The sequence below is a fragment of the Stigmatopora argus genome, chromosome 4 (assembly GCF_051989625.1).
Source record: "Stigmatopora argus isolate UIUO_Sarg chromosome 4, RoL_Sarg_1.0, whole genome shotgun sequence".
In the NCBI taxonomy this organism is placed as follows: Eukaryota; Metazoa; Chordata; class Actinopteri; order Syngnathiformes; family Syngnathidae; genus Stigmatopora; species Stigmatopora argus.
Window position 1 is genome coordinate 11,097,034 of NC_135390.1, and position 10,532 is coordinate 11,107,565.

Below are 10,532 nucleotides of genomic sequence, written 5' to 3' on the forward strand. Positions count from 1 at the left end.
TTCACAATGTCATGTTTTCTTGGGTTTGGTCACTGGCTGTTTTTTTTTCCTGTCTGTCCTGTCCACCTGATTGTATACGAGTGTCAACTGATGTGTGTTTTCTGGCTCTCTTTCCCTTGCGTGACCCAGGTCTTTGTTATTGTAGTCAACCCCTGTCTGTCTATTTTAACCCTGTGTTTGTGTGTGTTGGCGTGTTTTCTGTCTTTGTTATGTTTGCCTTTTGTCAGTGTGTGTCTCCCCTGTTTTCGTACTCCCCAGATATCCCTCATTTTTGCTTGCACCTGCTGGTATTTTCTTCTTGAAGCAGATGTCTTACTAAAATCCAAAATACGTTCCTTCTGGTCTGTATTGGCATGAAATTATTCTTATGCCTTATTTGCCTTATTTATTTACTTTACTCCAAACGTTGTAACCTTGGTTACGACTGTGAATGTCCTTCGTCCGTGGGATTCCAAATGTATTAAACTTGTTCCAAACCTGTTTGGACAGGTTTAGACCTGTGACTCCAGGCAAAGTCACCTGTTTATCATAGCCCAACAGTTCCCATAGAAATGGAGTACATACCATTGGGAGAGTTATGGACGAAATAAGGTCCCAAGGCTAGGCCAAGGGAGGCAAACTTGGCTGCTTTACAGGGTGGCATGTCTGTCTCTTACCTCTGCACAGAGTGCCTAATAAACGTTTTTCATTGATAAGTCATTTCTTGTTCCCGGAGTATAGTTCATTCAAGCGAAAATTCCGCGACACAAAAACGATTGATACAACATAAAAAATGATACATATGTGGACGTCTGCACCAACCCTAAAGGAAGAGGCACACCCAAACCTGTTAAACCTGCAAAAGGGGAGTTGAACCACCAAGGGGTTGAACCAGCTTATTGTGTGAATGCATGTGATCATTTGTCATCAGGTTGTTGTTTTGTCTTTAAAAGCAGATACCACACCTTTCACACATCATTCTCATTGCAGAACCAAACAACATTTCTATCGGCATACCGTAAGTACGGAGGAACATGTGAGAATAAAGAATGCAGATCTTGTAGATTATATATATATATATATATATATATATATATATATATATATATATATATATATATATATATATATATATATATATTATCTACAGGATCTGCATTCTTTATTCACCTACTCATATCAATTAACATTTCCAACCCTAACCAACCATTCTCGGCTAACTAATGCGATGCTTTTTTTCTGCACAACCTTAACCGGGAACAGGCTACTTTTCCCTACCAAAGCAAGAATGCCCCGTTTTGACAGATGCATTGAAGATGTCCTCGACTTCTTCGATGAGTACGCCAGTGAGGAAACCGAATGTTTGGACAGAGATCAGTTTAAGGAGCTGGCAACCAGCACATTCAGTTCCCCCGAATATCAAGTAAAATAACAATGCAGCAAGCTCATTTTATACACAGGAGGCAATGGTATTTTATTGAAGTGAACTGTTTTATGTGTCCACAGGGGAAACTTGAGTCAATTGATGTCGATGAGCTCTTTGACAAGCTGGATACAAACGGTGATGGAGAGCTCACGTTCGAAGAGTACATCAGATGCATAGGAGAAATAATTGAACGTTTCCGCAAGAAGGCTGGCAGGAGAGGTGGTAGGAATAGACGCAAGGAAGACGCAGACACACCTTCTATTTCCGATTGCGTTGAAGATATCATCGAATTCTTTGAGACAAACTCTAGCGAGGGCAGCGATGGTTTAAGCAGGGAGCAGTTTAAGGAACTAGCGACCAGCGAAATAAATTCCTCCAGTTTTGCTGTATGTAACAACATAGTAAAGTCATTCTTAATTCCAGATGCAATTGTGTTTTATTGAAGTGGCCCATTTTGTGTGTCCACAGGGGAAGCTTGAGGCAGATAAGCTGGACGAGCTCTTTGACAAGCTGGATGCAAACAGTGACGGTGAGCTGTCCTTCAATGAGTACATCAAATGCCTGGGAGACATTTTGAAAACCATGCGCAAGAAGACTGGCAGGAGGGGCAAAAGAGGCGGAAGAGGCGGTAGAGGGGGCAAAGGAGGAGGAGGCGGTGGAGGGGGCAAAGGAGGAGGAGGCGGTGGAGGAGGCAGAGGCGGTGGAGGGGGCAAAGGAGGAGGAGGCCGAGGAGGCCGAGGAGGCCGAGGAGGCAGAGGGGATGATTAATAAAAAAAAAAGGTCTGTAATCATCAGTCATTTATTATTCACTTCTGAAGCAGAACCAACACAATTGAACAATAAATATTTGTCTAAATGTTGACCCTGTCTTTTTATGTTGTATACTGCAAATAATTGTATTACATCTCCAATTGTCATACCAAGGATCTTATGATATGATCACATATCTCATAGATGGAAGTGATACATTTTCTTCCTCAGTTTTAAAATTTTAACATTTGGCAGAAATTTCCATTTCCAACATGCTTTTGTCAGATAATTAGATCAAGTCATGTTATATTTGACTTTATGTCATTTCATATTTGTGTGTATTTTCTTTTTTTGCTATTGTGTTTTGCACAAAAAGCCATGCCGCAGAACCGTTCATGTATGTAAATGTACTAAGCAGCAGTGGGGCTGAAATACCCAAAGAGAAAACAGGTATATGAATGAATAACTAGTAAAGTAATTTCGTCACTCTTTCAGAAAAGTAATGTTAACTATAACCTTTTACTTAAAAAAATTAACGTGGTCAATACTATAACCTTTCAGTGCTCCTAAATGTCAGGATATAACTCCCTTATTTTAACTAATTAGATTTCTGCTGAAACAAGAAGCACCTGACTGCAATCCACTGATTTCCCCAGATTGGTGGAAAGGTTTGTTCCTATGGGTTGGAACAAAAACCTGCACCCAGTGCGGCCCTTTGTGGAATTAATTGGCCAGGTCTGCAGTAAAATATACAAAGTTTTCTCGGGTTGCCCAAACTGTTTCAAGCTGCTGTATGTTCCCATTAGTGTCTTAGTCAAGTATTACAGTGGATGCAAAAAATGGGCATCCTGTGTGGCACTAATACGTTAGTTGAGACGACGTCAAACGTTTTTGACGTTTTTCTTTTTGGTAGGAGGCCGCGAGACGTAAAATGAACGTCGTTTTCGGCTCAAACAACGGAAAATTGAACTCGAACAATAGCGACCTCTGCTGGATCTTTCTTGAACAGGCCGAGGCGCGGATTCGTAGATCATCGGCTTCTTTCGGCATTTTCCGTTCTCCCTGACAGTTTAGCGGCTTTGCTAACACAGCTGATTAGCCCGCCCCAACTCGACTAATATCCGTCGCTTATTTCCCTTTTTTTCCGAAACGGGGAAGATGGCACGAGTGCTGTAAACAGATGGCGGATGTCGAGGGGCAAGAGTTTTGTCCATCGCTGCCTCAGCATCCAGCTTGCAACGGAACCGGGAGCGGCGACGTTACGCCGGACGCCGACGGCGGCTGCGGCAGCGGCAGCGGCTTGACGAGCCCAAACAGCATCGTGACATCGGGCCCACGGCTGATCCGAATCGTCAAGTCCGACTCGGGCTATGGTTTTAACGTCCGGGGCCAAGTTAGTGAGGGTGGGCAACTCCGGAGCATTAACGGGGAACTGTATGCCCCGCTGCAGCATGTCAGCGCGGTTCTCCCCGGTGGTGCAGCCGACAGAGCCGGAATTTCGAAAGGGGACAGGATTCTTGAAGTGTAAGTGCATTTTTGCTTTCGCATGGAAACCGTGATATTGTTTGTTTACAAATGCAACGCGACAGACAGCAAGTGCCAGTTACTACCACACCTGAATCAAATGATCAACTCATCAGCAAGCTGTCCTGAAGCTACATTCCGATCCCGATTATTTGATTCAGGTGTGTTGGTGGAGGGTGACATGGAAACCAGACTGGATAGGGGCTCTCGAGGACCGGACTTGGCCACCCCTGCTTTACTGAGTTGATGAATGGGTTGTTTGTGCCTGCAAGTATTCGGGGGTCATTAGGTATTCATATCACACTACTAGTTCCGTCTCCTCTAACACACGTACATCATCCAATACAGCTGTATCATGTATTATTTGTACAATACACCGACAAGCCATTTCACTCTAATCAGTATTACCAAGCGTCCGTATTCAGATTTACATGGTTATTGGTTGCTGATGTTACACTGTTGCTATGGAGAGGTGTGTGTGGAGCATCTGTGTGTGTCTGTGTGTTTGGGCAAGGTTATTAGAACGACAGTAACATCCATGATTGGCTCTGGTGTGACAAATGTACCGTCTCATTGGCTAGCTACTGCGGGACGCTTTCTCAACGAGTGACCTGGGGTCACTTGGCTGTTTCGTGCCCCCTTTATTTCTGGGTGCTTGTGAAGTTCAGTACATATGCGATATCACCATTGAATATACAACACGTGCGTATCGGAGCCGGGTAATTTTCATCTCTTTGTTGTGCTTATTAAATTAATCATAATTGACTCTAACATGTTTGTGCACATCAAGCTGCATCCTGCGTAAACCACACACCAATTCCTTATTAAAGAGTATTTATTTGATGATTGTAAGTGAATTGAACTTGATAATTAGAGAATAATTGAAAAGTAATATTCTCTTCTCATTTTCTGAACCGCTTTATCCTCACTAGGGCCACGGGGGGTGCTGGAGTCTATCCCAGCTGACTTTGGGCCAGAGGCGGGGGACACCCTGAATTAGTGGCCAGCCAATCGCAGGGCACAAGGAGACAAACAACCATTCATGCGCGCACTCATACCTAGGGGCAATGTAGTGTCCAATCACCCTACCATGCATGTCTTTGGAACGTGGAAGGAATCCGGAGTACCCCGAGAAAACCCATGCGGGCCCAGGGAGAAGATGCAAACTCCACACAGGTGGACCGACTTGGATTTGAACCCAGGGCCCTACTATGAGGCCGATGCGCTAACCACTCAGCCGCCGGGTCACCCAAAAAGCAAATATTAAACTTGGGTAATTCCCTTTCTGTTAATAAAGAACGTTGGACTAAAATATGCTTTTTTTAACTCCTACGTAAGAAACAACCTTAAAAGAGATTATCAAAGTACATGGAAACGTAATCAGTTCTAGAAAATTGGGAAAAGAACAGACTTTATGACAGTGCCAAGTGCTAGATCTGCATGACCAAAAGTCACTGTACTAGGGGCCTTTGGAATCATAAAACTGGAGCAGAGAAGTGCTACCAGTGTTCTCTCCCTGCTTTATCCCATTCTAGATCTGGACTTCAATATGTTGTATCATTGCATAATTGTAAAATACTGTGCTAAGGGATGTAGTAATAGAGCTGCCAGCAGATCAGCTCTCAGTCACAAGTTCCATTGAAATCATTTCCTGTCTCTGTGGTCAAGCTGACCATTATGTTATCCATCAGCACTTATTATTAAGCTCAAAACACATGATCGTGATCAAAAGACCAGTTTTAGCTAGCTGCTATTGCATAAGCACCTGCTTTAACGACTTCTCATGATTATTTATTTATCCATGTTTATATTTTTTATGATTGCTGTTATTAAAAATGTTTATCAACCTTGACTTTTCTACTTGTCTTCTGTGAAATAGGAACAGAGTGAATGTCGAAGGCGCAACGCACAAGCAGGTGGTGGACCTAATCCGGGCCGGAGAGAGAGAGCTGGTCCTGACGGTGCTCTCGGTCCCACCTCAGGAAGTCGACTGTTTGGATGTCGGGGACGATGGCTCTGCCCAGTCCTGTTACGACTACTCTGACAAGCAGGCCGTCCCCATCTCCGTGCCCAGCTACAAACATACAGAGCTTCACCAGGAGAAGTTTGTGGTGAGTACTTCAGAGGAGAATAAGTGCTTGAAGGTTTGCTCACTGACTGGACACAATCATAGCTCTAATGTTTGATGACCTTTAATAATAAAAGTGTTTACGACTGGGGAAATATGCTTTCCTGTTATCTTTATTTCAACCCAAGTATGTTCAATATACTTGCTGTCTTCCTCCAGGTATATAATGTCCATATGGCAGGAAGGCAGTTGTGCTCCAAACGCTACCGAGAGTTTGTGATTCTTCACCAAAACTTAAAGAGAGAGTTTTCCAACTTCACGTTTCCCAAGTTGCCCGGGAAGTGGCCTTTTACCCTTTCGGAGCAGCAGCTGGATGCACGACGCAGAGGGCTGGAAGAATATCTGGAGAGAGGTGAGAATTTGGATATTTGCCAATATAGTAGCCACATTATAAATGATATCCAAGTGTTGATACAAAATTCTCGTGGCATCTCATAAAGAAATGAAAGTTGATAGACGCATGTGGAAACATCAATACTCTTTAAGTTAAGTCTGAGGATAGATTTTATGATGTGTTTATCTGCAGTTTGTTCTGTGAGAGTCATTGGTGAAAGTGACATTATGCAGGAGTTCCTGTCTGATTCAGATGAAGTAAGTGAATAATGCCTGCTATGAATGTGTATATATCTTTAGTTGCACTGTCTAATGTTGCCGCAAAACATATTTTCCTTTTTGGGTTCCAGAACTACAATGGTGTCTGGGATGTAGACTTGAGAATAGCCATTCCTGATAAGACCACGCTCACAGTTCGGGTTCGCAAAAATTCCACCACTGACCAGGTCTACCAGGTACAATCTATCTATCTATATATTCATTATTCCCAGACGCTTGAATATTCTCCTTTTTTTTTTATAGGCTTTGGTCATAAAACTCGGGATGGACAGCATAACGGCCAGCTATTTTGCACTCTTTGAGGTCATCAACGATACCTTCTGTGAGTGCATTTTATAATTTAACACCAAAGGTCCACTCTTTTATTGCTACACACTCACATTTTCCCTTAAGTGGAAATCAGTGTGGCCAAATGAATGAGCATTTTGAAAAGAAGAAAGCAGAGTGTAAGCTTAACATCTTTGGCTATATTTTCGTATGCAGCACAGATGTACAGTTGACTGACAAGTTTTGGCCATGTGAAGATAGATGTGTTTTACACCAATTGTTGGTAACTCAGTGAGGCAGGTGCAATATTTCGTGGCCGAAAATATCAAACATGTCCCATGAGACTTTACCTTCTCTGCAGACATTACACATGATTAAGGTTTAAAATCAAACTTTTGAAGTATCTTTTTTTGATAACTTTTTGCATCTGACTTTGGATTGGATTGGATAACTTTATTCATCCCGTATTCGAGAAATTTCATTGTGACAGTAGCAAGAAGGAGGGAATGCAGATACAGAAAAAAACCACATAGTTACAAGTTAGACAGTACAGTTGCAAAGGCCACAGAACAACAAAGCAAAAGCACAAAGTACAAAGCAAATCAAAGTACAAAGCAAATCAAAGTAAATGGGATCATTAAGACTCCCCAAATCAAATCATTAAGACAGAAAGCCAGCAAAAGCACAAAACGAACAACAGTGGACGGAGCTACCGCCACCGGCTGCCACTTGAACGGCACCATCTCGGTTGCGGTAGCAAAAACAGATACAGACTCAAGAAAAAGACGTTGTAAAGTTGGATAAAACTGGAAAAATTGGATGTTTTGCCGTATGTTGGATTTGTTGGCTTGCACTGAATCCTCCCCTTTCTTTTTTGTTCAGTACGTAAGCTTGCTCCCAACGAGTTCCCCCACAAGCTCTATGTGCAAAACTACACATCAGCCATCCCGGGAACCTGCCTGACAATGCGCAAGTGGCTCTTCACTACAGAAGAGGAGTCATTGCTAAATGATAACCAACTTGCTGTCTGCTACTTCTTCCACCAGGTGTGTGTTGTGCTATGATCTCTCTTTCGCTTTCTCTCTCTGTGTATAAAAAAAACAACATATTTTTTATTTCACAGGCTTTGGAGGATGTGATGAAAGGTTTCATCAAAGTAGAGCAGAAGTCCTACCAGCTCCAAAAGATGGCAGAGCAAAAGAATATGTCCATGGTCAGAATTTCACACATACCAGGCACACTGAAGCAAGTTGTGTTAGAGTACACCTTTCTTAAAACGTGGATAATCAAGTCCAATTAAACTCCAAGTAGTTCAAATTAAAAGTGTTTTTTGTGGATTTTGGCTCATCTGTTTGTAAATTGAGTTGAAAAGATCAACGTTTTTATTTTTTTGTTTCGAACTGTTTCACCGTACACTAACCTCTACTTTTCTCTTCACAGTATCTAGCTTTGTTAGGTGGCTGCACTGGCTACAATGAAATCTTGTTCCCCCACTGCTCGTGCGACTCCAGACGTAAAGGCCATGTCATCGCGGCCATTAGCATTCAGCACTTCAAGCTGCACGCCTGCACTGAGGAGGGAACACTTGAGGCAAGGCTGACTACATTTTGCCGCGTCCACTAAAATATATTTGTCGACTTTAGTCTCTAAGCATCTCATAAGGCACAATTTTGAACAAAACTCTACTTTAGGGCAGTTTTTCTTTGGATAGAATTTCTGCCTTTGACAAAGTGGAGGGAATATTAACCATTTTTCAAAACTGCAAATTTGCTAAAAATCTACAGGCCTCTGCTTGTCAACAAAAGAAAACTACAATTTGTTCGAAACTTTTAACTTGATTTAGAGTTCAATGGGAAAGGCAATTTAAATGTTTGCCAGGGTATACTCACTCCCTTCAAACATGACTTTTACTGTGACTGGTTCATTCTACGCACAGCCACTACCTTTTAAATCAATTTTCTTTGAAAAAGATAAAAAAAGAACACTTGACAGAAACTATAATAATGGAGTCCAATTTGCTTACAGAACCAAGTTATTGCCTTTGAGTGGGTGGAAATGCAGCGGTGGGACACCGATGAAGAGGGAATGGCCTTTTGCTTCGAGTATGCGCGAGGGCAGAAGAAGCCTCGCTGGGTCAAGATATTCACACCTTATGTGAGCTCTTTCTTTTGTCGCGAAACTCTGAGTTATTGCCTTCTACTAGAACTAAATTCTAATTTGTTATTCCAGTTTAACTACATGCATGAATGCTTTGAGAGAGTTTTCTGCGAGCTAAAATGGAGAAAAGAGGTAAGCCCTTACTCTTGGCTATGTTTCTACTGGACAATCGGATAGCTTTTCCACTTCAAAATCGACTCTTGAAAATGTTGGATCAGCAGAACGGGCTCCGAGCAGAGTGAAAAAAAGAGCATAATTCAAAATTAAACCACTCTTCTTGATGTCATTAGGTAGCAGAGGAGGCCACAGACAAAGACAACAAGAACTGCTCCAACGATGGTATGTGTGTCAAGGTAAAAATTATGCCTGCGTCAGACTCGATAGGCAAAAGTTTCATACACTGAAAAAAATGAAGTTTTAATGCATTTATGTTTAATTAAAAGTGTAAAAGGAATCTTGGGATTAAACTACCAACTATTAAATGCCAGTGCAAGATTGAGTTTAAGATTGAGCCCAAATTACCACAATTTAAAATGTCAAGGTCACACAATTTAACATTTTAAATTCAGTTTACTCAAAAACTATTGCCCACACACTTGCTACTACACTTGGAGTCATTTTATCAAGATAATATGGTTAACTTGCACAAATATTCAAAATAACTAGTGACTTAAGAAAACCTAAGAATTGAAGTCATATCTATTTAAAATCTCAGCAAGATTAAATTGGAAGTTTTATCCATGTTATGTTTTGGGTTTTGGGCTTGTTTTCCCTTGTGTGTGCTGTCCATATGATTATGAATAAATGTTCCACCTGCTGTGTCTTTCAACCCCCACCTATGTATTTTCAGCCCGTGTCATTGTCAGTCTGGTTTGGAGTGTTGTTTTCTGTTGTGAGAAAACATGATGATACATTTTTTACAGTGTATGATCACTTTCTTTTCACAGGATTAGTTTCTGACATTGTCTTGCTTGCTGTTACAGAATGTTTTCCAGCTGCTGCGGCACCGAAAGGATGGGGGCACTCAGCGAGGGAGATCGTTACCTCTTGACTATGTATCCGAGTCCATCACTCAGCTCAGTGCGGCCCTTTTCTAAATACAGGGATACTCGTTTGTTAAGGACATGGTCGCATTCCACCTAAAAGACATTCAATCCCCATACAGATGGACCAGCAAACGTCTGCAAAGAAGCAGAACAGAACATAGTAATCATGCTTTGAACAACATGACTGAAATGTGGACAAAGTGAAGGAGTTTAACCTTAAAAGACCGAGATGAACAGTCAAGGTATTTTGTGACTTTTCAAAGGGAAATGTTGAAAGTGTGGAGCAAAGAAAGATGATTGGCAGATATTTCTGGTATGTTGTAACATGGATTGCAAATGCACAAATCAATTGTAAGAGGTACTAAGGACACGTAGATAGACACTGTAAACCTCATTGTCAGACGCATAACTGAAGATAAGGCAACAAGCAGCTTTTGACTTTTATAATATGCTACAAGATAAAGAATCTCATAATGCAGCCTTGCCTCTGCTTTATTGGCTTTAACCAGGGGTGGCCAAGTCCGGTCCTCGAGAGCCCCTATCTAGTCTGTTTTCCATGTCTCCCTCCGTCAACACACCTGAATCAAATAACCGTGATCGGTATGAACCTTCTGGACAGCTTGCTGATGAGTTGATCATTTGA

At 41.8% G+C, this 10,532-nt stretch overlaps 2 protein-coding genes across 4 annotated transcripts; both read left to right on the forward strand.

Moving 5' to 3' along the window:
- Positions 1–844: 844 nt before the first annotated feature.
- Positions 845–2,267, forward strand: LOC144072759 (uncharacterized). The gene is made up of 4 exons (XM_077598041.1): positions 845–997; positions 1,243–1,402; positions 1,486–1,791; positions 1,874–2,267. The coding sequence occupies exons 2-4, from the start codon at positions 1,268–1,270 to the stop codon at positions 2,171–2,173; spliced, it is 741 nt and encodes a 246-aa protein (XP_077454167.1). The 5' UTR covers positions 845–997; positions 1,243–1,267; the 3' UTR covers positions 2,174–2,267.
- A 692-nt stretch (positions 2,268–2,959) lies between these two features.
- snx27b (sorting nexin 27b) lies at positions 2,960–10,367 on the forward strand. Of its 3 annotated transcripts, none has more exons than XM_077598030.1 (13): positions 2,960–3,679; positions 5,559–5,790; positions 5,967–6,159; positions 6,334–6,398; positions 6,491–6,595; positions 6,663–6,741; positions 7,569–7,732; positions 7,810–7,899; positions 8,127–8,276; positions 8,712–8,840; positions 8,916–8,975; positions 9,134–9,196; positions 9,827–10,367. In XM_077598030.1, the coding sequence occupies exons 1-13, from the start codon at positions 3,336–3,338 to the stop codon at positions 9,938–9,940; spliced, it is 1,788 nt and encodes a 595-aa protein (XP_077454156.1). In that variant the 5' UTR covers positions 2,960–3,335; the 3' UTR covers positions 9,941–10,367. The 3 variants fall into 3 exon arrangements, with proteins under 3 accessions (XP_077454156.1, XP_077454157.1, XP_077454158.1); XM_077598031.1 differs by having other exon boundaries at positions 9,134–9,182; XM_077598032.1 differs by lacking the exon at positions 2,960–3,679 and adding an exon at positions 3,889–3,968.
- The last annotated feature ends 165 nt before the right edge of the window (positions 10,368–10,532 follow it).

What these genes read in the sequence shown, in the direction of transcription:
- LOC144072759 (XM_077598041.1), top strand. Translation starts at nt 1,268, where the DNA reads ATGCCCCGTTTTGACAGATGCATTGAAGATGTCCTCGACTTCTTCGAT. An exon ending in TCAGTTCCCCCGAATATCAA is followed by an intron (nt 1,403 to 1,485) that starts GTAAAATAACAA and finishes ATGTGTCCACAG; the next exon opens with GGGAAACTTGAGTCAATTGA. An exon ending in TAAATTCCTCCAGTTTTGCT is followed by an intron (nt 1,792 to 1,873) that starts GTATGTAACAAC and finishes GTGTGTCCACAG; the next exon opens with GGGAAGCTTGAGGCAGATAA.
- snx27b (XM_077598030.1), top strand. Translation starts at nt 3,336, where the DNA reads ATGGCGGATGTCGAGGGGCAAGAGTTTTGTCCATCGCTGCCTCAGCAT. An exon ending in CCACTGACCAGGTCTACCAG is followed by an intron (nt 6,596 to 6,662) that starts GTACAATCTATC and finishes TTTTTTTTATAG; the next exon opens with GCTTTGGTCATAAAACTCGG. An exon ending in TCAAGATATTCACACCTTAT is followed by an intron (nt 8,841 to 8,915) that starts GTGAGCTCTTTC and finishes TTGTTATTCCAG; the next exon opens with TTTAACTACATGCATGAATG.